At 34.5% G+C, this 27,191-nt stretch overlaps 1 protein-coding gene across 8 annotated transcripts in view; it reads right to left on the reverse strand.

Annotated features, from left to right (window-relative positions):
• Positions 1 to 1,538: 1,538 nt before the first annotated feature.
• The window catches only part of erbb4b (erb-b2 receptor tyrosine kinase 4b), a 655,930-nt gene continuing 630,277 nt past the window's right edge, over positions 1,539 to 27,191 (reverse strand). For all 8 annotated transcript variants that reach the window (XM_087268193.1, XM_087268191.1, XM_087268190.1 and 5 more), the window contains 7 exons: positions 25,963 to 26,118; positions 22,535 to 22,610; positions 22,152 to 22,298; positions 19,143 to 19,240; positions 18,831 to 19,001; positions 8,871 to 9,204; positions 1,539 to 5,000 (listed from right to left, as the gene is read on the reverse strand). In XM_087268193.1, coding sequence (XP_087124319.1) covers positions 4,309 to 5,000; positions 8,871 to 9,204; positions 18,831 to 19,001; positions 19,143 to 19,240; positions 22,152 to 22,298; positions 22,535 to 22,610; positions 25,963 to 26,118 — 1,674 coding nt within the window. In that variant the 3' untranslated portion in view covers positions 1,539 to 4,308. The remainder of the gene's footprint in view (positions 5,001 to 8,870; positions 9,205 to 18,830; positions 19,002 to 19,142; positions 19,241 to 22,151; positions 22,299 to 22,534; positions 22,611 to 25,962; positions 26,119 to 27,191) is intronic.

Genomic DNA, 27,191 nt, shown 5'->3' on the forward strand with positions numbered 1-27,191 from the left:
TAGAAGTAGATATTTAGGTAGGTGAAAATACTTTTTAGACCATCTATCATAAGACAAACACAAATATTTTAGATATCTGTTAAAACTTGTTTAAAATCAAAAACTGTTTTGTCATTTATTAGGCAAATATCAAACTGGGGTGCGTTTCCGGAAACCATCGTTAGCCAACTAAGTTCGTAAATTCAGTTGTTACAAAAACTGCATTGCAATCTTGTAAGTTTCCAACTACACCTCTAGAGCTTTAGTTAGAAGCAGAGTTCCTGGCTGTGTGCTATTCCCAGTTATCCCCCCTATGCCCTATTCCTTTTGAATGGTCTAATGTTTAAACTTGGAATGTTTTATGTCATTTTGAACGCAGCCGTGGCTCATGATGAAAGCTTTAGGTGACCTATTATTTAAAAGCTGAATTCACATCTCCAAAGCTTGTGAAAACAAAAATATGTAGCATACGTTAATGCTTTAAAAATAGGTTATTATTAAGAAATGTATCTGTACTGTATATTACATGGGCCTGTTGGTTAGATTTCTGAAGTGGTTTAAATGTGGGAAATAAAAATAAATAAATAAATAAATAAATATATATATATATATATATATATATATATATATATATATATATATATATATATATATATATATATAAATAAAAATATCCCACTTAAAAATAATAATAATAATAATAATAATTAATAATTTGTATTAATAATTTTTATTAATAATTTTTTCTCTAAAGAAGTTGTTACTCCACCCCGTTTAGAAAGTCATTATGGACTTTTTACATTATAACTAATGTGGGTCAAACTATGGATCTGCAATAAAGAAAGTATGGTTTTAAGAAACACTTGTCACTGCATCGTACTATGATATTTTAGTTGCGAGAAAAATAAATCTGTCCATCTAAACAATATGATACATAATAATATTAATAATATTGAGGTGTTTCACGATTTTCCAGCCTCTCTTATAAAAAAGACATCTAAAAATTCAGGGATGATTATATTTTTGTATAATAAATGCTGCTTTTGGTGCTTGACACATTTTTATTGGCCATTTTGAGTTTCAATTTTAGGTCAAATGTTAAGAATACACTATACACTATAATGACAAAGCAGGCAATATAGAATGCTCATGTAAGAGACAAACAACTGACAAATTCTGCATTTTGGTATTGGGATGATGGTCAAATCACCTAAACCCCTCAGGCCTGATCAAACACTGCATCCCAATAAACCAAGCTCTCAAGCTCCCACAGCTATGCTTTTTTAGATGAGCACAGAAAAGGTGCTCTCAGTTGGCTAAAAATCACATGGATGATTGACTTGATAAATTCAAATGCTGATTGTATGACAAACAGAAGTGTCTGAACTGCAGTGCTGGAGTTTAAACTTTTCTCCATTTTCCAAAACCAAGATCTGTAAGATTTGGATGTAAACACTGAATTTAGCACATTTTGTGGCCACGTATTGTTACCTTTTCTACATAATGGTTTTGATGAATCAGCCTTGTGTGCAAATAAACAACACTATCAGCAGCAGCAATTCATTCTTAGTGAACTCACCCTCAGATTTTTAATGCAACGTAAAAAAAAGCCTTCAACAGTATCTCACCACCATTCACATAATCTCCTTGCCCCTTCAGGAATATTTACTCAAGTTCATGTCAAGACGTCTGTCTCGTGTTCTTCTAGATTCTGCTAAAAGTGAGTCAGCAGTGAACAATGTGCGGCGAGACAGAATGTTTGTGCTCCATTCAAACCCCATTTCCCAGAGTTCCTACAACATGAAAATGTTTCCAAAGTCCCATTTGCTAACAGTCTCTGATGGCGAACGCCTTCGCAAATCATCTTCCTTTTATTTGAGGATCCTTTTCCCGGCGTTTTAGTCAAGTTGTTCCTCACTTTACCAGATCTTTACCCACCCTGTATTCACAGCAGCTGCTACATATCTGGATATTCAGACACCCTGATCTACGATGACGTTATCAGTAGCATATGCACATATATGTCTTTTATCTTGATTCAGAGAAAGATTATTCATCCCACAATAGTTCATCGAAAGCTTCAACCCTCTTGATAAGAGTATACACGAGGGTTTTTATGAAGGTTTCACTTCTTTGGGCTTTCATAACCTCAACTAAACCTAACCTAAAAACTATTTAAAAAGCCTTTCTCCTTGTTGGGTTTGTCATAAATACAAAACTGAGTGAATATAAATGAATAAAAATATAATTTGGCCATATTTCAATACTCTTTACGTACTTTAGAACTATTTTCCAAACACTATAGGAGCTAAAACAAAGCATCAGCTTTATTCTATAAAGGTGTCTAATATTATTGTTATAGGTAATCATTTACTGCACCTAAAATGCTGCTGCTCTAATTGCTTTCTTTTTAAAGTTAGAGATAAATACTTCAATTAGTAAACATCTGTGTTTGGCAAAATTGCTGCGCTTCACTAACATTCCCTGATTTTGCTTCCAATGGTGAGCCAAAAATGTCATCTGTCTAATCTGTTATCACATGGGAACAGCAGTACCCTCAATGAAAAGAGCTGCGCTCAATCTTTGTACGTTCGTTAATTAAAGTGCTCCACGTAACCGTAAACTTTCATATTCATAAGCACAAAATAAACAAAAAAATAAGTCATACAAAGGAAAAAAAACTGTGGGTGGGTGATGTTTGCTATGGTCATGTGAGCTATAATAGATGAGAATTCAGTCATTGCCGTTGGTGCGGCTGTGCCAGGCTGTTAAGTGCTATAAAACAATTTAACATTTCCAAACCAGCAACACAACATTATTATTATTATTATTAATATTCTCTCACCAGAAAAGCATAGTGACTGGCAGTGTTCAAAACTATACACAAATCTGGCCTTAGAAAGCGGGATGTAAGATGTAGCAAAGATGGTTTCCACCATTTGAGGAATATTCTGCATTATTATCCTAAACTTGTATCTTCATGAGATGCTTCTTACAGAAAAGTCATTATGGGAGACGGCTCAACTTGAGATGACAGATTTGAGTTTCATTTCTGACCTCAGGGCAAATATTCCAGTCATTTGTTCCTCACGATATTGTTTGATGGTACCACCATCATCTTGACTTCCAAATATCCCCCACTGTTGCAGTTTGAACCCAGCTAGAAAAAGCTGCAAACAAACATCTCCAATCGCACGTGTATAAAGTTTATATTATAACAGTTTTCCGGCCATTTCAGATGATGATCCAGACGTTGTCTGCTGTTAAGTCTTTCGTGCAAACCTGGGCCTCAGTAGCTGTGTAAATATCCATTCTCTGCCATACATCCACCTGCGCTTTCAGTCGCTAGTATTGATTTTAGCTTTGAAAGTTCAAGGTAGACCCGATCTGGGTTTTTCGTTCCACACATTAAATGACAAACTGAGGAAGGCTACCTTAAGGTGACAACTCCATGAGCGTACGGATCAATGCTGGCTGGATCGACAATAAAAATGTTATTACAGTAGACTGTTGCAGATCAGCTTTTATGAAGTTATTGATTTTTTGTGGCAAGCTGTTGTACCGTCTCGTTCATATGCGAGCTGATACTGTTCTCATCATGGAGTGTTTCTCTTCATCACGTGTTGGTATACAGTAGAGCAGTCGGAAAGTGTTCCAGTCTTACAAAACAGAATGAGGAAAGAGCGGCTCGATAGAAGTAATACATGGTGTCTTGTTTGAGCAAATAAAAACAAATGAATGGAGATACACTCTTTTGAAGACCTGCCATACGTGAAGGTCGCAGTTGACATCACATTACAATGAACACAATTTGTTGTATATAATAGCATACAGACAGGTCTGCCTCAATTAATAGCGACCCTTTAGGCTCTCTTGTCCCAGAATTATACTTCCAGGCTTTGCATCTGTCTCATGAAGTGCTAAACTACGCTAACTAAAGTCATAAATTACAACAGATCATATTATAGCTCGAAAATCAAATAACCAAAACAAAATCAATGGAATTGCACAAAAAGTGTTCCTCGGTCAGTACTTGCTTTCAATAAGATGAGCGTAACGTCTACCGTACGTCAGGAAGAGTTTCGTTGTTTCCAAAAGTTGGGAGGTCAAAGGTTTTAATGTTGAGAAGAGACAAGCAGGAAGAGGAGGTTTGACTGACGTGGCCATCTGTGACCGTTGCCTCTGGAGGAGAAGTTCACTCAAGCGGATCAGTTCCAGGTTGTAGGAGGTTGGGTGTTAAATCCAGTTTAGAGATTGGGATGCTGGTGTGAGAGCCAGAGTGACTCTCTCTTTACCTCCTTCTTTCCTTCGTTGTCTTGGCCGTTGTTGCTACACAACAGTGTTCCTCTGGCGGTATGGAGGCGGTGGCAACACAGTACCCGGTTTTAGCGCATAATCAGACAGATACTCCTGGTTCTCGGCCACCGCAGGTCGGATTCGACCATTTTGCCGGTAGAAAAAGCGTGTGCTGCAGTCCTGCAGATACTCCGGGTTGTGAAGAGTAGCCTTAGGGGGAAGACTGTGCTGCCAGTACTCAGGACTGTCAAATGTCTTTTTGGCCTTTAAGTCGGCCTTGATGGTTCCGGTGTGAGCAGGATGGAGAGTGTGCGTTGGGTGAAGAGCGTGTCCAGGATGGGCGGAGTGAAGAGTGTGGCCAGAGAGGGTGGAGATGCTTGGTTTGCCTTGGTAGAGGGGCTGTGTTGTGATGTGGGCACTGGATGCAGCTGGCTGCATGGTTTGGGAAAGGGTATGGTTGTTGGCTGTGATGGTATTCGCTGCTGCTACTGTTGCTGCTGCTGCCGCAGCTGTGTGCACCACAGGGACTCCGTTCTTCCTTAAAGCATCATGACTCTTCTCCCCAGTGTTATGAAAGGTGTTGAGGTACAGCGGGTCGTTAACGTACTCATCCTCCAACTTGGGCTGCCCATTGGAGGTGCTGTGGTAGCCTCGCTCCAAAGTGTGGACCTCTCCATTTCTGCGATGGGTGACGAAGGGGTTTTCCTCCACAGGATTGAGAAAATCTGTTATAGAAAAGAAAGAGCAGGAAGATAAGAAGAGGTGAGCAGACTGAGAACATTGTGTTCTAAGGTAAGGCTGACTACCATTGATCTTAGTTTTTCCTCTGCATATAACTCTCTGAAGTCCTAAAGATTGTTAATTCAGGTTCTGTCTGCAAAGATAATTGCTGAAGTATTTGTTAAAGGATTAGCTCACCCAAAAGTGAAAATGTACACACTATTTACTCAGCCTTATGTGGATCCAAACATTTAAGAGTTTCCTTATTCTGTTGAACACTAAACAAGAGATTTTGAAGAAAGATATAAACCTGTAGGAAATTGACTTCTATATGTAACAGAGGCCAGCTAGTAAGTGCTGCTCAGGTAAACCTCACTCCTCTGACCTCTAAAGGTGCTCTAGCGACAAACACTAGAGGCCATGGTCTTTAGCCTCCTTAGTAGAGCAACCGACTCCCATGTGGAAGGTTGGCGGTTCAATACCAGCTTGGAGCGGGTTGGGTGGTGTAGGACCGGCGGGGTTACACGAAGTAAGGAAAACAAATACTATGGAAGTCAATGGTTGTAGGCTTCAAAATATCTTATTTTGTGTTCGGCATAAGAATGAAAGTCAAACAGGTTTGCAACATGTAAAGGGTGAGTAAATGGTGTCAGCTTTGATATTTTTGTATGAAGTATCTCTTTTAACAAAGGCGTAGAATTGGCATGGACGAAGGGGACTACCAATATCCACTAATTACTAAAATGTCCAAACCAATAATTTAATCGACTTCAAAATAAAATAATTCTCTGTCAACCCTTACACGTGCACAAAGTCAAGTTCGCTATGAGTTCACTCTAATACTATTAACCAAGACTGTGCAATTAATTGAAATTCGGTTAAGGTTTTGGCCTACATGATTATGAAAAACAATAATAACAGTTAAATTGTGTCCCACACCTCTCCAAATTTATTTGCATTCATACCTCCCCAAAGGCCAACTGCAGTAAAATCACGTAAATTGACTTTTGCAGCATGGGAATTGATTGCTATTTGCATTATTAAGTGTTTATTTTATATTATTAAGTACTAAATTCCTGTTTTTAAAAGCAAAAAACTAAATTCGTGCTCTTCAATGTATGTGCTTTAGGGATGTATGTCCCCACCAATGTCAAGAACTAATCTACGTCCTTTTCTTTAAGTCTAAAGTATACTCGTTTTTTTATGTAAATGCTAGAGTCCATGTACAGTGCAAGCTAATAACTCTAATAATTTGAACTTTTAGATTAGAGAAGTAGTAATTATTATTTAAGGCACAAATTTACTTGTGAGCCTGTGCAAAGATTAATGCAAAATAGCCAAGCTTTAGTGTTTTTTTTTCATTCAATCTTAAAAACTTAGTTAAGACAAGATGCTGTAAAATGGTAATCATATTAATTAACTAATAGATGTCATTTTGAATAATCACCTCTGTTGATTAATGAGTACATAAAGACAATCATTTTGTCTAGCATGTTTTCTGAAATGTTGTTTAAACATGCAAACGAGAAATTATCTAATTACATTTGAACTAATTAGCATATTTTCCACAGCAAAAATATATTTTTTCAGTGGATACTTTTTTTTATTCACTTCATAAATCAAAATCATATCATCTATAGCCTAAAAATGATATTCATATTTGTAGGTAGAAAATGTTTCATGAATCCGGTGACTGGTATATTAACAAACCTCTAAAAAAATTAAAACTTAAAAATATAGATATGGATATAACTGAAAAAAGTTTGTGAATTTAAGTGAAGAAAAGATTTCTGCCTCAGTGCATGAAAAAAGAGCAACCTTTAAGAGTGACATTTTAAAACTGCGCCTAAAAAAATGTCTACCGTTGCTTTAGAGGTAAATAACCTTGGTTTGGTGTGCTGTAGCTACAGTAAACAGTGTGAAAAAATATAATGATTAGTTGTTTAGCATGGTTCGTAGAGTTAAACTAATAGGCTTTCCTCCCAGTTCTTACAATAGATTAAGTTACATTGCACAAAGAGTGTATTATTTCTGCATTGGTGTATTAACAAAACTGGCTTGAAACTTTTCTCATTAAATATGCATGAACCATAACAATTACAGAAACTTTTACAAGCACTATAAAGAGGAAAATCTGTAAGCATTTTAATTTAGTAATTCAATTACTATACACTACCTGACCAATGTCTTGTCGCCTATCCAAGCTTTAGGAACAACAAATAATAACTTGACCTCTAGTTGATCATTTGGTATCAGAAGTGGCTTATATGAAAAGCAAAGGCCTCTTAATTACACTTGTTTGATCAAAATACATGCAGTTTGCTGGAGAACTACAAATCCACCACATTATGGACTACAAATCCAGTCATGCACCACACACACACCTGGCCTAGATCCCCATGATTGCTGACAGACACAACTGAAGCTACAGGACACGTGACTGCATCCACACATCTCTGCAATGACTCAAATTACTTATTAATAAAGTCATCTGGAATGGCAAAGAAAGCATTCTTACAGGACGATTATATATATATATATATATATATATATATATATATATATATATATATATATATATATATATATATATATATATATATATAATGTTCATGTCTGGTGACTGGGCTGGCCAATCCTGGAGCACCTTGACCTTCTTTGATTTCAAGAGCTTTGATGTGGAGGTTGAAGTATGAGAAGGAGCGCTATCCTGCTGAAGAATTTGCCATCTCCTGTGGTTTGTAATGTAATAGGCAGCAAAAATGTCTTGGTACCTCAGGCTGCTGATGTTGCCATCCACTCTGCAGATCTCTCTCATGCCCCCTTACTAAATGTAACCCTAAACCATGACTTTTCCTTCACCAAACTTGACTGATTTCTGTTAGAATCTTGAGTCCATACAGGTTCCATTAGGTCTTATGCAGTATTTGTGATGACTGGGATGCAGTTCAACAGATGATTCATTGGAAATATTTACCTTCTGCCACTTTTCCAAATGATCAACTACAAGTCAAGCTTTTATTAGTTGCTCTTACAATTGGGATGCATATTATTTTATGTAATATTTTAATACAAAAAATGTTTATAACCAATTCCTCAATGCATCATCAATTTATCAATTTATCAAAATGTAAAATACGATTTGGGAAACAAACAATCAAAGTAATGGCATACATAGCCACGCTTTCTTTTTTCCTTTGAAAATACTATTTCATAAGACTTAAAGAGATCAAACAAAAGTGCAAACTAAATATTTACATCATTTAAATAAAGTCATTGTTTAATGTATGACGACCTTTGATAATTTGTGAAACAAACTAATTTGAGAAAATATCACAAACTATTTTTAAAATGCTTCAGTTTTTTTTTTTCATACAACTGAAGCAATGATAAAAAAAAATAATTATTGGTTTGGTTTGCAGCAAACCTAAAAGCAAACGTTTTTTTTCTAAAAACATGTTATTTTGTGTTCCACAAAGGAAAGTAAGTCTCACAGCTTTGGAAAAAACATTAAGATATGCCACAGATGACAGCATATTCATTTTTGGTGAACTATGCCTTTAAAACAGTAACGAGTAAAATGAACACAGATGGACAAGCTGTTATTAAAACTGGCTTGATAAATTTGTTCATCCAATATTATTAACCCTGTAAATATGCAGGGTTTACAAGCAAAAGCTCAAAACAAATCTGCACAGTATTAATCATAACCAAGCAAATAAAAGCACAAACAGCGTGAATCATTGAACAAAGACAACCCAGCGTTGCTAACACTAGATAAATAATATCAAGTGTAAAAAAAAGCATAACAGATCTCTATGTGAGCTCTCTTAGATCAATGATTCCTGCTTGCTCCAGTTTTATTCTTCAACTACCTGAGGGCTTTTTGTCCTGCATGGCGCTCATGTATCCATCCTGGTCGGTTTCGGCTCTTGCTCCATGCTCACACAGTATCACCGTGGGATCTGCACTGTAGCGTTGGCCGCTGCTGTCGTCCCCAGTGCTCGCCCTGGGTGAAGCCTTCTTCCTGAGAGTGCCATTACAGCGGCTGTCTTCAAACGCCTCAGAGGAGCCTGAGGCCCCCTGTTGGCCCTTCGATTGCTTCTGAGTGGAGCAGCCTGGACTGACTGCAGACACAGCCACAACCCGCGGGATAGTGGCCATCATGTCCTCCATGCCAAAGCTGCCGTCCTGATAGGCGAACTGGTTCTGCAGAAACACAGGCAAGCCTTTTAGAATCTCCGGAGTGATCTAGCCCTGTTTGCTTCACAATTAAACACTTCAATAGAGGCAAATATTTTATGCTATCGAGACTCCAGATATTAATACAGTTTATGAGATTTAATGAAAACTTGGCAACAGCGAATCAACAGATGAGGGTGTAGGAACACAATTCTCTTGGTGCAATTAGAAATCTCATCACAATTAAAATATTTGTTTTTCTTCTTCCTAATCCTCAGACTCTTTCCTTCTGCCTGTCTTTGTGAACTTCTTTGTAATGAAGTAGTATGGTAGCAGGGTTGCTGCAGAACTTTACATTGGTTTTTTTTTGGTAACACTTAAGAATAAAAATGGTTCATTTGTTAATTTTAGTTCATGTATTTAATAACATTAAGAATGAGTAATCTTGTAAAGCATTTATTCCATCTGCTATGGGGGTTCATGTATGGGATTTTGCAGTATCACTGTGTTATTTATGGCATGTCCATAAATATACTGGGAGTAACAAGTTCCAGAACTTGCTCTGCACTAATAATCAAAGCAGTAGCAGCAGCAGCAGCAGCAGCTCTATGCCGCCAAGACCAAACACATAAACATTGCCATATACATAAAAAGTATTGCACTAAACCTCTTAGAGAGATGTCATGGCAGAATGGCAGTAAGTTAGCCGGTGTTCTGTCTGCTCAGAGAAACGCTACAGCCTGATTTTAATGTCTGTTTCCTCACTTTTCTTTACCGCTGACATTTTTGACATCACCTCTACCTTTCCACTAAGCACAAAACCCCGTCTCATTTCTTTTTCTCTTTCTCCATCCTGTCTTCCCCAGCAATGCTCTTTGCGCAGTCTGGAGCTCATTGCTGTGATGGAAGGTGCAGCCGGACAGATTATTAGTTTATAGAAGAGGAGAGAGGTGTGGGCAGTATCCTTAAAATGCCATGTCACTGAAAAGATTTTATGTCACTGTAACTGTAGAAACCATAACTGTATCACAGCAATTTTTTTTCATTCTTTCTGGAATTTAAGTGATGTAGTTTACACACTTTATTAGCGTTTCTTGAACATTGAGTTCAGTTTACTCAAATGGCCTCTAGAGTCATTGGATCACAATGTAAAAGAGCATCATTGGGATGTGGTGGTGATGGAGATTCACATCATTCAATCATTGTCCTTCGGCTTAGTCCCTTTATTAGTGATGGGTATTGTTAAAGTTTTAAAGATATTACTACTTTTATCAATACCACTTATTGGTTTGGTACTTTAACAGTTCTCTAATAGGTACTTTTTGTAGTAGTTTTTTTAATAATAATTAAAAAAAACATTGACATTGACAGAATTAACAACACTTAATTTGATTATTACATTTTTTTATGTAAAATAAAACAAAACTAATAATTGTAAAACAAATAAATCTTTTTTTCAGTAAAAGCATGTAGAATGGTTTGAAGGAAAATAACTCTCAGTTTTTAACCATTCTTCTGGAGAAAAATCAACATGTTTGACTTTTCTCGCAGAAGTCAGGATCTTTCTTGGTTTATAGTGTACCCTGCAGTTAAAAATACCCTCTTTGAGTTGCAAAATGCAGTTAAATAATCAGATAGTGTTTAAGATTTTTCATTTACACTATCATATATATGAGTTTTTGGGAGTTATCAATGTAAAAATATAATGAACATATAATTTCTTAATAAGCGTAGTGTATTATAAGATTATTTACTGGCTAAATTTGCATTATAAATGCTGCATTATAAATACAGTAATGTAAAAGGCATTTTTAATGTTTAAGATTTATTTGGACAACTGCAGAAGGAAATATGTTTTTAATGTAACCAAATGTGTGTGTTTATTAAACTATTAAAATTATACTAATTTAGAGGGACCTTATGTGATTGACTGCTAGCATAACAATGCGGATGATGTACCTTTAGCTAGGCAGTCAAAAACTTTTTATTTGTCTTTCTGCAGTTAATGCACTTTTGATAGATGCTTAGCCAGATTACTTTTGTTTGCGCTTATACAAGAAAACAACTTGTTGCAACGGGCATTGCTGGTGTCCACTCAAGAAATACAACCTATTTGGTTCTCTCCATCACTTCGCAAGCTTACGAGTTGTGTGTGCTCTTAGCGCGAGTCTCAACTGAGTGCACACGCACAGCCAAAAACTGTGAAGGCTTCTATACTTGACGCATTGCCATTGTACTATTGGGTAAAAACACGAGCATTTCTCAAGTAAGATTGCCAACTGAGCAGGCGAATATCAAATATCACGAATAAGAAAAGGTTGCTCAGTTAAATTATGCTACTGCAAGTCATGTTTATTTAGCAATAATTATGCAGTACCGATAGCAGAACCGTTAACGTCAGTGCTTATCAATACTTCGGTCTTTTATAATTTAGCCCCGGTACCAATAAAGTACCAAGTTTTGGTACCCACCCCTACCCTTTATTCATCAAGGGTCGCCATAGCAAAATGAACTGCCAACTTATCCAGCATATGTTTTACACAGTGGATGTCTTTCCAGCTGCAACCCAGTACTGGGAAACATCCATACACACTCATTCATACACATACACTTAGGCCAATTTAGTTTATCCAGTTCACCTGTAGCGCATGTCTTTAGACTCTAGGGGAAACTGGAGCACCCGGAGGAAACCCACACCAACATGGGGACAACATGCAAACTCCACACAGAAATGCCAACTGACCCAGGCGGGAATCAAATCAGCAACCTTTTTTTCTGTGAGGCAACAGTGCTTACCACTGAGCCAGTACAGTTTCAAGTACTGGGTGGTTTACATTTTAAAAAGTTGTTAATGTTGATACCAAACCTGAAAAATAAATTTCCCACCCAATTTCCCTTTTAAATTTCCAATTCAGAAACCAAGGCAGATCTGATACCCAAACGCGCCAAAGATTTGCTTTTTCATTATGCTCAAACTTCAAAACCTTTTCAGTTGTGATGAATTTGAGTTAATTTCGCAATCCGCTGTTTGAGTTATTTGGCAGAGTTTTGTTTTCCCAAAGCTCAGTTTATACGGCAAACTGCAGGCAAAAGATTTCTGTAATGTTCCAAAGAGGCTCTGAAGGATTGATGTCCCTCATTGATATTCATACCACTCAGTCTCTTTTCACTCCCAGTTAGACGAAAACAAAACGCAAGTTAGAATGCAAAATGGCACACATGCTTAGCAAACACGGTCCAGGCGGAAAGAGGAAACATTTCATCACACCCGCCCCTCCCACACGCTCACACCCTCACTAAATCCATTCCAAGTCTCTGGCAAAGACTGATTGAACCCTAAGATTTTGTCTTTCTAAGTTACAGTTAAGAGCTGTTCAAGCTGCATCCCAATTGCTTTTTCTTTCCCACTGCCAGCGCACACACCAACAGTTAATAACATGCTCATGGCTGACTAACACAGAGCAAATACCCACTCTGGACTTCCTGTCTATGGGCAAATATCATCTTCGCTTTAGTGAGGACCCAGTTATTTACACTGGCATGCCTCTGTAATGAAAGCCCAGGCATGGAGCCCATTATAGGCACACATATTTGAGGGTGACTTCATTTTCCACCTTACTCCAAAGGGAAACCTTGATTCATATCACAAAAATGCCACTGCATTGGAAATTTCAAAAGAAGAAAAAGCCAGATTAGCATCTGTACATAATAATTATATATTATATATATATATATTTTTTTTTTTCTGAATTTCCATACACTTCATCAACAAGGGGGCATTATTTGCTTCATGAATGAGACCGGTGTCCTGTTTTGTTATCATTGCATTTATGATTTCCTATTGGACATGATTCATTCTGGAAATTTGTAGAAAAGGTCCAACGTCTACCAATCACTGCAGATTGGTGCACAAGTGTAATATTTATTTAGACAGCTATCATCAGCATAACAATAGGGTATATGCAGACAGACTTTTTAATTTTAGCCAGCTTCTACCAGCACTACCGCTGAACTCTTTCATTTATAAAATTGCCATCTTTAAGGTCTGATTTCTTAAAAAAAATCAGTGATCTTCACTGCCTGAAAGGTATATAATATAAAGTGGGTCTCCGACCGGACAAGAAGCACTGCATTAAATTCCATTTCCCCGAACCAGGTCTTTAAAATATGACAATTTATTTAACCCCAGTATTTTCAATGGAGTTTCTGCGCTCTACTCATCTTGACGATGCTTGCGTTTAAATGGGCTTTCATCTCATTTTATGCTTGAACAACTAAACGAATGCTTAAGTCTATTTAACTGAGCGTATTGTAATTACATCACAACATTGTTGCTGTAAAAAGAAACCTTATAAAATTAATAAGTCACATTAAGCTTTCACTGGAAGTTTATCATTGGCTGAAAAACACTAGGGGCCCTATCATACACCCGGTGCAATGTGGCGCAAGGCGTGGCGCAATACTTGTTTGCTAGTTTCTGCTTGGCGCAAGAGTCTTTTTTCGCTCTTTAAATAGCAAATGCATTTGCGCACATATGTGCGCCCATAGGCGTGCTGGTCTAAAAAAGCAGGCGTGTTTTGGCGCGTTGCTATTTTGAGAAACTGTAATAATCTTTTCTTTAGACCAGAACAAACCCGGTCTAAAGTCCGGCGCAGAGTGCACCTGGCTTACACGCTGCTTAATACACATAAGATGTAGAGCAATACGCAAATATCTTTACATATGAAAAAAATTAAAATATTTAGGATATATATATGATATGATAAGGACATATAGGATATAAATATAAAGAATTAAAATATTACAAAACATATTATTTTCTAGCTTACATGAATTTAAAAACCACTACCTTGAATCCTTCATCTCGGGAGGCTTTTTCAGTTTATTCAATTTGCTTTTGTAAAATTGCTATCATTATTAGCAGTATTATTTATTATATCCATATTTATATTTGTTTTATTAAAAACAAGCTTAGATTTATCCACCTGTCAGATTTTATACAATATGGGGCATAGCAGGTGTATTTGGAAATAACTCAGTATTTTGAGCACACTTCGTTATTATTGTTCATTTATTCGTTTGGTGGAAATTAGAACTGAATATTAGAAATAGTTTTGAAACAAATCTTTGCGCTTAACAAACGAAATTAATTATTTATAGGCTAATTGATGTCTGTGCGTAAAGGTTTCCCTATTTACGAGAGCAAAAGCGGAAGTGAACTTACTTTACGTCATGTAAATAGCAAATGTGCTTATGGCGCGACGCAGCTGGCTCTTAAAGGGAATGGGAGATGAGACTCTGATTGGTTTATTCTCAGAACACACCTATAACTCATTAATAAAATAAACTCGACTCTTTTAGACCATGTACCACAGCGCAATGAGGATTTTTCCATCCTTAAATTATGAAATATGGATTATGACACACCCTGAATGCGTTTGCGCCCTGCGCTTTCCGTTTTGCGCATGGACTGTCAAAATAGAGCCCTAGCTGTGCATAGCTGAGTCCATTAAAAAAAAAAATAAATAAATAAATAAATTAAAAAAAAAAAAAAAATATATATATATATATATATATATATATATATATATATATATATATATATATATATATATATATATATATATAATATTTTAAAAAAATGGCAAAAATGCAAAAGAAAAACCAAAAGAAATCAGAAGAGGCCCCTAAAACTAAACTCCGAGGTACGCCACTAGCAATGGGATGTACGGAGCCGAATGGGATTTTAGGGACACGTATTTGAGGGTGGTTTCATTTTTCTCCCTCACTTCACATTCTTAATTCACATAACAAAAGCCACGCTGCATTGGACGTTTCCAAGTCAATTTAGCACATGTAAATAATGAAATGACAAATATATCTATTTCAGATTTCATTACGCTTTATCAACAGCAGGAACGTTATTAGCGACATGATTGAGGCTTCTAATTTTATCATCGTATTTATGATTTACTATTTCTACAGCAGGTTTCATTCTGGAAATATGTAACATCTGACAGTGGAAAACATCTACTAAACTCTTCTTTTAATAATTAGTTGGTAACACTTTATTTTGATTGTCCATTTGAGTATTAGTAGACTGTCTGCTTAATATATGTTAATACTGTTCTTCAACAGACATTTAATTGACTATAAGAAACCTTGCAAGTACATGTCAACTTACACTGACCCCAACCTAACACTCTACTTATAATCTAATAAAAATGACTGTAGATGCAATGTAAATTAAATTCAACAAACCATTGAATAAAGTGTGACCAATTATTTTTCATACATCCATGAATCCTTGTGTTAAATCAGACTTTGTAGACAGATTATTTGTATAATAATCGACATTTAGAAATATTTTTTTGTAAAATGTGGCCAAAATACAAAATTGAAATAATAAACAGACAAGACCCAAAAACTGAATTGCAATGGGATGCATGAAGCCCATTATAGGCACACATATTTGAGGCTGACTTAATTTATCCCTCTCACTTAACAGGTAAACATATATATATATATATATATATATATATATATATATATATATATATATATATATATATATATATATATATATATATATATATATATATACATATATATATATATATATATACATATACATATATATATATATACATATACATATATATATATATATATACATATATATATATATATATATACATATATACATATATATATATATATATACATATATATATATATATATATATACATATATATATATATATATATATATATATATACATATATATATATACATATATATATACATATATATATATACATATATATATATATATATATATATATATATATATATATATATATATACATATATATATATATATATATATATATATATATATATATATATATATATATATATATATATATATATATATATATATATATATATATATGTATATATATATATACGTATATATATATATATATATATATATATATATATATATATATATATATATATACATATATATACATATATATATATATATATATATATATATATATACATATATATATATATATATATATATATATATATATATATATATATACATATATATATATATATATATATATATATATACATATATATATATACATATATATATATATATATATATATATATATATATATATATATATACATATATATATATATATATATATATATATATATATATACATATATATATATATATATATATATATACATATATATATATACATATATATATACATATATATATATATATATATATATATATATATATATATATATATATATATATATATATATATATATATATATATATCACAAAAACACTGCTGCTTAGAAAATTTCTAAGTCAAATTAGGACCTGTAAATAAAAAAAAGATGGATTTCTGAATTTCATTACACTACAACATCAACAGGGACATTATTTTTGCTATAAATGAGACTGGTTTGCAGTTTTGTTGTCATTGCATTTAGGATTTCATATAGCAGACAGGTTTCAGTCTGGGAATCTGTAGCATCTGCAGGAAAATGGAGCCCATTTTTTGAGATGCGTGCATGGGTAGCACTTAAATGCGCATGGGAGCATCCATCCACCCCAAGGTCAACGTCACTTAGACGATAGACTTGTCTGAAAACTCAATTCAGCCTCAGACAAGCAATAAATAGAGATTCATAGAGTGAGAACTAAAAGTGCATTAAAATGTAAAAGGTATCCTAAAATATGTAAATATGTGCAAAATACCCAAAACTTGAAGGTGTGCATGCATGATGTATGTGTCAATGCATCAACGACCTCTTGTCCTTTGCCTACTAAAGATATATTTCAATTTATGACAAGGCTCATCTGATATCCTTGTCTGGAATTGATTCTTCCACAAACTTTTTATCCAAACAAAAATCTAGGGCATAAGGGGGAAGAGTTTTGCTACCTTTCACTCCAATGACTTCCACTTATTATGAATGTAAATTTGTACAGAAGTTTCCCATATGGCTGAAAGCTTGGTGAACTCCGTCCACTGAGGTCATATTATGTAAAAATGTGTTAAGACTGTTATGTCATGGTATGACCTCTGAGCTGAATAAAAAGAAAGCATACATTTAAATGTGAAGGATTGCCCCATTACAATGAAATAAAGTGGTTTCATGTACATACAGGGTGCAAATTACAAAGGGGTTGGGGGTTGGGGGGGGGGGGGGGATGTTACCCCTCTAATTAACGCTGGACCTCAAAACAAAGACCTCAAAAAAATGGAAGTGTGTGTGTGTGTGTGTTTGTCAGCTCTTTATTAGTGAGAAAATATTTCACTCTGATCTGTATTTTGAATAATACTGTTAAGAATTATAATAACAGATCAGATAATATAAATATACATTTGACCACCTCTATAATAGTTAATCCCACTGTGAATCCATAATCGAGCCAATCGGCTTATGCGAGAAAAAAAAATCAGTCTTAAACCGGCAGATCTAGATACAAATCATAAGTGTTTACCAGACATCTTTAGGTAAATTGGTGTTGGTATCAATACAAAAAAATAGCCTAAAATACTGTACAAATAGATGCATAGTTTGCACAGTTTGACCTACAGTAACCTCTGAAATAACTAATCAGATGATACTGTAGGTCAGACACTAAATATCCCTCAAACACTGAACACTTAAATACATATATAAATTAGATGTAATTTAAATAAATACATCAATGACTGAAGCTTGTATTACTCAAACTACAGTAACATTACCGAAAAAGTTGACCCCCCTGATTGTCAGTGTATAATTTGCACACTGCTTATATATGTTGTTATACATTAAATTGTTACTGTAAAAAAGACTGTAGAGTGTGATGTCCTGTAACAACCACTGCAGCATCCATAGATATTATGTGCACAGAAAGTTTTGTGAAAGCAGCTTCACTTTTATTTATATTAATTATAAGCTTGTATAAAGTTTATTAGTATTGAAATAAAGAACTTTTAAGTTAAAGTAATTGTAATCTAATGGTCTTGAAAGACTACTTAACAATGACAAATGCTAAAGTCTCTTTTGAGCCAAGTCAGTTAATTGAAAAGTCATACAAGTATATATTGTTCATTGGGGGAATTTCAAAAATTGCTTATACATTTAGTTTTATTGCTTACATGTTTGGGTTTTATATGCAATATTTTTGCAAGAACATCCAGTAAAGGCATTTGCAGTCATGTTTGATTAATTAAATACATAAATTCTCAATAAACTTTTTTTTAAAAGTAATTCACAATAAAAATAAGTAAAGCCAGCAAAACTTTGTTGGAATGTTGTAAATAAATAATATACTAATAGCTTATTCAGGATATTTTAAGTCTGGTCAATCTAAATAAAGTTTTGCAAAACTAGTCAAGAAGTGTTATAAAGACCAAGCATGCCAATTAGTTCTTTATTTGGAAGATGGGACTTCTACAAGAGCCGCCTCATTTAAACATTTCAATTTCCCTCATTTCATTGATCAATGAGTGTCCCATCTCCTCTATAAACGGTCTCAGTCAGAGCGTGCTATATAAAATTACTGAAACTAAAGACATTGTATTGGAGTGTGTGATCTGGCACTGGCACTCACTCTGTTAGGATCCATGCGGGATCTAGTTGTGTATGCCAATGGAGGAATACTGTAAGCTTGTGGCACTAAATACTCCTCGGCATCCATCAGATCCTCCAGTTCCTCTTCATCTAGCAGGCTCTGGAAGAACTTACTGTCGTTGGGACTCGGCAGCTTCATACGGTCATCCCCCTGGCACAGAGAGCATCAGCATAATGAGTAATAACTTTTATGAAACTTATGTTTTATTTATCCTTTGCATTTGTATATATTTTATTGTTGTACAGAACACCAGTGAACAACGTGCTTTATAAATAGCATTGAGAATCTTACCTGGATGACTAGGTAACGTTGTGGGTCTCTTGCCATCCGGCTGAACTCTGCTGCAAGCTCCTTAAATCTGGGTCTGCTGTCTGCATCTATCATCCAGCCTGGAGCGGCACACACAGCACAACTTCAGTCAGCAAAGTAGAGCACGATGGATAAACAATGCAGGGAGCTTTCTGTTATTTAACAAACGGTTCTGAGTCCAACATTTCCCAAACACAACTGATTGGCACAAAAATGTAATTATTTTTCCTCCATCCCTGAATCCCCGTGTTGAATTAGGCTTTGAAGACAGGTATCCTTAGCATAACAATGGAGGTTTAAAAATATTTGTTTATTTATAAAAAATATCTATATATTTACAACAAAAATATATTTTATATAAATTAAATATTTATAGATTCATTATTTTTTATAAGAAAAAATGTGTAAAATGAAAATAAGAAATAATAAATGGAAGAGGACCTAATACTGAACTAATACTAAGGCACTCCACTAATGAGAGGTTTGTGATGTAATCTGACTTACCGGCCACTTTATTAGGCACACCTGTCCAACTGTTAACGCAAATTTCAAATCAGCGAATTGGACAATAGAAGATTGAAAAAACGTTGCCTGTTCTGATGAGTCTAGATTCATGCTGTGATATTTGGATGGTAGGGTCAGAATTTGGCATGAACATGAAAGCATGGATCCATCCTGCCTTTTAACAATAGTTTAAGCTGCTGGTGGTGTGATGGTGTGGGGGATATTTTTTTTGGCAGAGCCCATTAGTACAATTGAGCATCATGTAAACACCACAGCCTACCCGAGTATTGTTGCTGACAATGTCCATCCCTTTATGACCACAGTATACCCATCTTTTGATGGCTACTTCCAGCAGGAACTTGCCATGCCATTAAGGGCGAATCATTGTACTCAAATGGTCTCTACAATCACCAAATCTCAATCCAATAGAGCACCTTTGGGATGTGGTGGGGAGATTTGCATCGTGGATGTGCAGCTGACAAATCTGCAGCAACTGCTGTCATGTCAATATGGGCCAAACCCTCTGAGGAATTTTCCAGTACCTTGTTGAATCTATGCCATGAAGGATTAAGGCAGTTCTGAAGGCAAAAGCAGGTCCAACCAGGTACTAGTAAGGTGTACCTAAGAAAGTGGCTGTTGAGTGTATATATAATAATGCACATACTTATGTGTCTTTAATGCAAAATTATTTTGCACAGAATTATTAAATATGTTCTTTAACAATCCTTTTGAATCAGGTAAAATTGCTTTTCACGTAGACTTGGGAAGCCTGACAATTGCTGATAAGTGCTTTATTTTGCTTTCAAGTATAAGTATTTTATTTTATTTTTCAGTTTCAAGTAGGAATACTACTGTACCTCTACAGCCATTTATGAGAACTATTTATTTATAGCTTTAAAAACTCACTGTTTACACCATTTTCCCTGGAACCAATTTTTAACATTTCAGAAAAAGAGGAATCAGTATATAGCCAGCTAAAATTATTGCAAAAGAGAAATAGGTAAGAACGCTTTTTTTAAACTGAAGTACAATATTGATGTACAGTATGTCACCATCATTGGCATTTTTTTTAACTGTTATTTTTGTATTGTAATACAATGCCATAATAATTATTATTTCATTTTTAGCAATTTTGTTAATATTCTGAACTAGCTTTAATTTATTCTCCTTTTTAAAATATAGTTTTATTTATATGTACGCATCAACTTTTATTTTTATTCAAACATTTATTTGGATCAGTAACATACATTTTTTTTCGTATAATTTTTATATTTTAATTCAAGTTTACCAACAATATTTCCAATAAGTGACACCATACTTATTAGCTAGAGACTGCATCAGTTGTTAGTTTTCCCATATGTGGAATATTCAATTAGCTGGATTTGATTGTTGACGATTTGACATGATTCAGGATCGTTTCGTTCTTTAACACTTATCCGAGAGCTGTTGCATAGCAACAGATCTGGCTCAAACCTGCTTGGGAGCAAGCTTATTTTATATAAACAGGATTAGACCAGGAACTATGTACTGAATGCTGATACATTCTTACTGTAGTAGTTATATACACTTGGGAAAATAATAGTGAAATAGCTTAAAAATATCTACCTATCCCCCTTGGAATTTGCTGGGGATTTAATGCTTTGATAAAGTTGCAGACAACTTTACAAATATCAATATTTGTAATTTTGATAAAATTAACTTTTTTAATGCTAAATTAATTTTAAAGTATTTTTTTTTTAAATACAAAATTCATTTAAGCTGCCATTTATTAAGAAACTTAATTAGGCCTTCTAACGAAAATCCACACTAAATGTAAAACTAAATAAATTGCAAATACTCTTGACATGTAAAAGTGTGTTTTTTCCATTTACTACATAATTGATATAATTTTACCTGCATTAATTATTGCATACTAATCAGATGATGTCATTACGCTGTCGTGCCGTCAGCAAATTGTTGCACTGCTGATCTTGATTTTAAGAATTGATAGATCTGTCCTTCACAATACACACAGCAATCTCAGATCAGATCATGGGTGTCCAAACTCAGTCCTGGAAGGCCGGTGTCCTGCATAGTTTAGCTCCAACTTCCTTCATCAAACCTCCCTGGAAGTTTCTAGTATACCTAGGAAGAGCTTGGTTAGCTGGTTCAGGTGTGTTTAATTAGGGTTGGAGGTAAAAGATTCAGGACACTGGCCCTCCAAGACCGAGTTTGGACACACCTGATCTAGACATTTTATGATTGAAGAACCAAATTATCCAGAGATCTGTTATCAAGATCAAGAACCAAATTATCCAGAGATCAGTTATCAAGATCAAAAGATCCAGGATCTGTCGAATCAACTTAGATCATTTAATTGAGGTTTGAAGAATGAACACTTGGTTGAGAGAACCACAGTGAAAACAAAACATTGTTTTGTAACTTCTATATCAGAATACCACACAAATTCGAAAATATATAATCATATGACATATAACTCTCCCTTACACTTGACCATGACCATGTAGACGTCAATAGTGCAGATGGGAGGCTGAGGAAGCCTCTCTCCTTTCTCCAGCAGGTCTGGGATCTCTCGGGTAGGAATTCCATCATACGGCTTTCCTCCAAATGTCATCAGCTCCCATATAGTGACTCCTGGAAGAAAAGCAAGTATATATATATATATATATATATATATATATATATATATATATATATATATATATATATATATATATTTTTTTTTTTTTTTAAACCTGTAGACATTCTGTCAGGTTGGTGCTTAAGAATGAAGTGTGTGAATGACCAAACTGCATTAAAAAAATACTTATGTACTTAAATACGTATACTTAAATATGATTACATTTGAATGCAATGAAGAGTCTTCTTACCGTAACTCCATACGTCACTCTGGTGGGTGAATTTCCTATAGTGGATGCACTCCAAGGCCATCCATTTAATAGGCATCTGACAAAGTAAGAGGCAATACTTCAGCAGCTTGTGTTAAATAAAAAAAAAAAAACACAATGGTACAGTACATGAAAACGTAATAAAGTGAACACAAAAAAACTGCATTCATCAAGTGAGCGGAGTGAGCACTGCATTATTGTTTATTTACACAACATGACAAAGTTTCTTCAAAGCTTACACGCTAAAACCAAACCTTATCACGGTGCCATGCATTATGTATTAAGTCTGGCAAGTTAATATTTCAAAAATGGAATAATCAGTGGTATCGGATTCTTTTCATCTTTTCCTTCAGAGGGGGAAAATAAGAAGCAGGTTGGGCAACATGTGCATGCAATGCTGCCGGGTATCAAACCACACTAAAGCTTCAGAGTTTCTCCTGTGTGAGAGAACAAACATGGCTGATTTAAAATGGTAGATGGTTGGCACTGAATGGATTCCCAAGACACTCTGTTCTTGTATGGAAACAAGAGGGAGATTCAGATGAATAAGATCAAATCAATGTGTTCATAGAGTAAAGGAAAATGACAGCAGCAGCAGCAGGGGTGGAAGGTTTGTTGAAGTGAAAATGTGTAAAGATGACGGAAGACTGACGTTTGCTTGTGTAAAACTCACTTTACACAATCTTGAGATGCTGTGAGTTGTTAACTTGTTGTTATTCTGTTGTTTGGTTTGGTTTGGTTTAGTGTGATGCTTTTGGGTTGTTAGTTGGGTTGTTTAACAATCAAATGCAGATTTTGTATAGGTATTATTTCGTATGCATTACAGTGAAGACTTGTTAACTGATATCTGTAAGCTTCTTTCCATATATAGTTAGAAATGTCTTAATTTAACCTTGCACATAATTTTACTGTAAAATACAGTCAAAATTGAGGCCTGTGTAAGAAATGTAGGACGCTACAAGAAGTGTATATCAAAAATTATATTCTTATAAATAGCTTTGTTTCTTATTTAATGTACATTAGATGTATTGTTTAACATTCTATGCTGTTTATATGGCCTTTATTCATTTATCATTTCATATTTCAAACAAAATCATGTTTTAATTTGTTTGAAACTACTGTTGATCTGTTTTGATCTGCAAATTAACTCATCCTATTTATACTTTTGTCACTATAATGCTGGATTAGGGCTGCACGATTCTGGCTAAAATGATAATCACATTTTTTTAATTTTTAATAATTTTTTTAATTTAATTATTTAATTATTTTTTTGCTTAAAATCAAGATCCCAATTTTCTCACGATTCTGCAGATGTAAAATAAAACTTAACATGAGCAGGCGTTATTAGTTTTATTCCTTAAACATATGGTAAAACAACAACAACAATATTAGGTATATGTGTAAGACTACTATCTGTTCAAATGCTACAATTTGTAAAGACTTCAACTTGAACAGATCGTCATTAATGCACGGTAAAGTGATTACATCATAATACAACTATTCATAATTCTGAAGTTGAATTATTATGTTTGAGACATATGCTTGCAATCTGTCATTGACAACATTATTAGAACATTTTTCTCACTGCTAAAATGAAACATGTCATTATCAGATTTACTTTTGGATTATAACATTATATAGACTAGAGTAGTCATACTGACACAGTTTAACATTTATTTTCATCACAACACATATGAAGTGCTTCTCATAATCTTAACTCTAAAATGCAATATGATCATTTGAATGATGTGCGCTTTTGGTTTCACTTTCACTGCTGAGTGCGGTTCATGTCATGGTTGCCGTCACTGAGAAAATAAAACATACATGCAAATCATATTTCCCGCGCCGCTCTTAATCGATCGTTCTGTGCAACAAACTGAACATTATTTACAACTTTATTACCTGTTATTGACAGCCTATGCAGGTTCTGTTCACAAATCATTCAAAACAAACTGTGCGTAAGCTCACATGTCATTCGCAGCCGCAATAACGTCAATACATAAAGACAGAATTTACATTTCTAGGTGAATTATACCATATATATATATATATATATATATATATATATATATATATATATATATATATATATATATATATATATATATATATATATATATATTAGCTCCCCTTTGAATTTTATTCTTTTTTAAATATTTTCCAAATGATGTCTAACAGAGCAAGGAAATTACAGTATGTCTGAAAATATTTTTTCGTCTGGAGGAAGTCTTATTTGTTTTATTTCGACTAGAAGATTATCTAGTAAAATGTTATTTAATGTTATCAGGGCAAAGATCAAATAAAACAGTTATTAGAGATATGTTATTAAAACTATTATGTTTAGAAATGTGTTAAAAAAACTGCTTTCTGTTAAACAGAAAATGGCAAAAAAATAATAATAAACAGGGCGGTTAATAATTCTGACTTCAAATGTGTATATATTTATGTATATATATATATATAGCGACGTAGTGGCGCAGTAGGTAGTGCTGTCGCCTCACAGCAAGAAGGTCGCTGGTTCGAACCTCGGCTCAGATGGCATTTCTGTGAGGAGTTTGTAATCTCACTGTAATCTTGGAATTAATCTAGATTAAAATGGCTCACTTTATTTCTGCTGAAGGCATTCAGAATATGTGTGCTACCCCAAAAAATAAGTCTTTGAGAACGGGTTTCTCAAGCTATCTTTTTACGATTAATCGTGCAGCCCTGTGCTGTATTCAGTCTAATTTTTTTTCTTGCGTTACATTAAACAATGTATTATCATAAGGTTTTTAACTACTTAATTACTGTGCTACTGCACTACAGACACCAACAAAAAACTAATTGTGTACTATACGTCACCTCATGACCCATCATTACTTTACAAATGTGTAGGTGGAAGCTTCTGTCTTCCTATTGGTCATACATTTGCACTGACTAAAATAAAACTTAATAATGCTAGTCTTTGGACGTCCCAGATTTGATGTTGGTGGCTGTCCACTATTAAACATTATACACAGTGTACTGAATGTATAGTCTGGCATAAATCTGATCACTCAGTAAAAGAAAAGCACACATTTCTTCCTGACATGCTGAGAATAGTGCCAAGTACAACAATAAATTCTGAAATAGAATGAAATTGACCTTTCATAAGATGTGGGCAGTGTCCCGATTAGTCTGTAAGTCATGTATGTTCGCACCAACAGGGTCATTAAGAACCTGTGAACCTTTAAATACTTGCGAATAAAATCCATATTCTGGTAGTGTGTGTGTGTTTGGCCATAGCAAATGCTGTTAATTAGCCCACCAAAAGACACAAACTGCAACATATGTCTTAATTATTCCAAGCAGTGTTCAAATTAATAATAACTGATGTTATGCTAAAGGGTAAGTGTGTGCCCTTTGTCTTGTCAGGGTCATGCTGTACTGACCTTGCCTCCGTCTGCATTGTATTCCTTCTCGTTTGCATCCAGAAGGCGAGCCAGACCGAAGTCAGTGATCTTGATGTGGTTAGGTGACTTTACTAGGACGTTTCGAGCAGCCAGGTCCCTGTGCACGAGTCTACGCTCCTCCAAGTACATCATACCCTGCATCAACACACACATTAAGAAACATTTAAGTCTTGATAGATATTACACACAGATATGATGATTCCATCATTATCTCTTCTGGGAAAATATGCAAGTCTGAGTGTGCTTGACACAGGTGAGTGGACTTGACAATCCACCTAGGAGACACTCTATTTTCCTCTTCATATGCACCAGACACTGTCATATAAAGACTTGATGTTCTTGAAAAAACATTGTATGATTATGAGTGTGCCTCTCACAGGTGAATGGGTTGACAAGCCTTGCAATGATACTTTTTTTTCTCTTCCTTTCTATACGCATCAGACAAAAATCAAACAAACAAACAAACAAACAAACAAACAAACAAACAAACAAACAAACAAACAAACAAACAAACAATAAACTTAGACTTATGATGGCTTTAGATAGAATGCCATTATATACAGTGTAGTGCTTATTAAGGGGTCATGAACTGAGAAACCAACATTACCTTGATCGCTCAACATAAGAGGTCACAGTACTATGAGCACTTCCTATAAGTTTCAGAGCTCCAAACTTTCTTCCTCTAAAAGCAGCTTATATTGAAGGCAGTCTGACAAAATTAAAAGTTTTGTAATGTTCTACTGTATGATGTAATAAGGGGGAAGCTTCACCTCCTCAGATCAATGTCTGATTTTAATTCACTGTTTAACCTTGTTTATATCCCGAATACAATATCCCGAACCCTGTTGTCCTGCCTCTTTATTTTGTTCACCTTATTATGTTTCCTGTGCCACAACCAGTGTATATTCTTACCCTTGTTTGTTGCAATGGTGTTTGATTGTCACCTCCCCTTTAAAATTGTTATAGCCTAGTGCATTTGATCCCTCTGTTTTAGTTTTTCTTTGTTGCTTGGAGCATTTACGTGGATGTATTTCTTGCACCCTGGCTTGTCTTTCCTGCTTTTGGATTTCTTTATTAACATTTGCCTTGCATGTGATCATAAAAACATAACTGTAAAAAACAACAAACAAACAAACAAACAAACTTAGACTTGTCATGGCTTTGGATACAATTATGGGCCAATTGAATAATTCTAAATTGAAATATTT

The sequence above is a fragment of the Danio rerio genome, chromosome 9 (assembly GCF_052040795.2).
Source record: "Danio rerio strain M-AB ecotype USA chromosome 9, GRCz13ab, whole genome shotgun sequence".
Taxonomy (NCBI): Eukaryota; Metazoa; Chordata; class Actinopteri; order Cypriniformes; family Danionidae; genus Danio; species Danio rerio.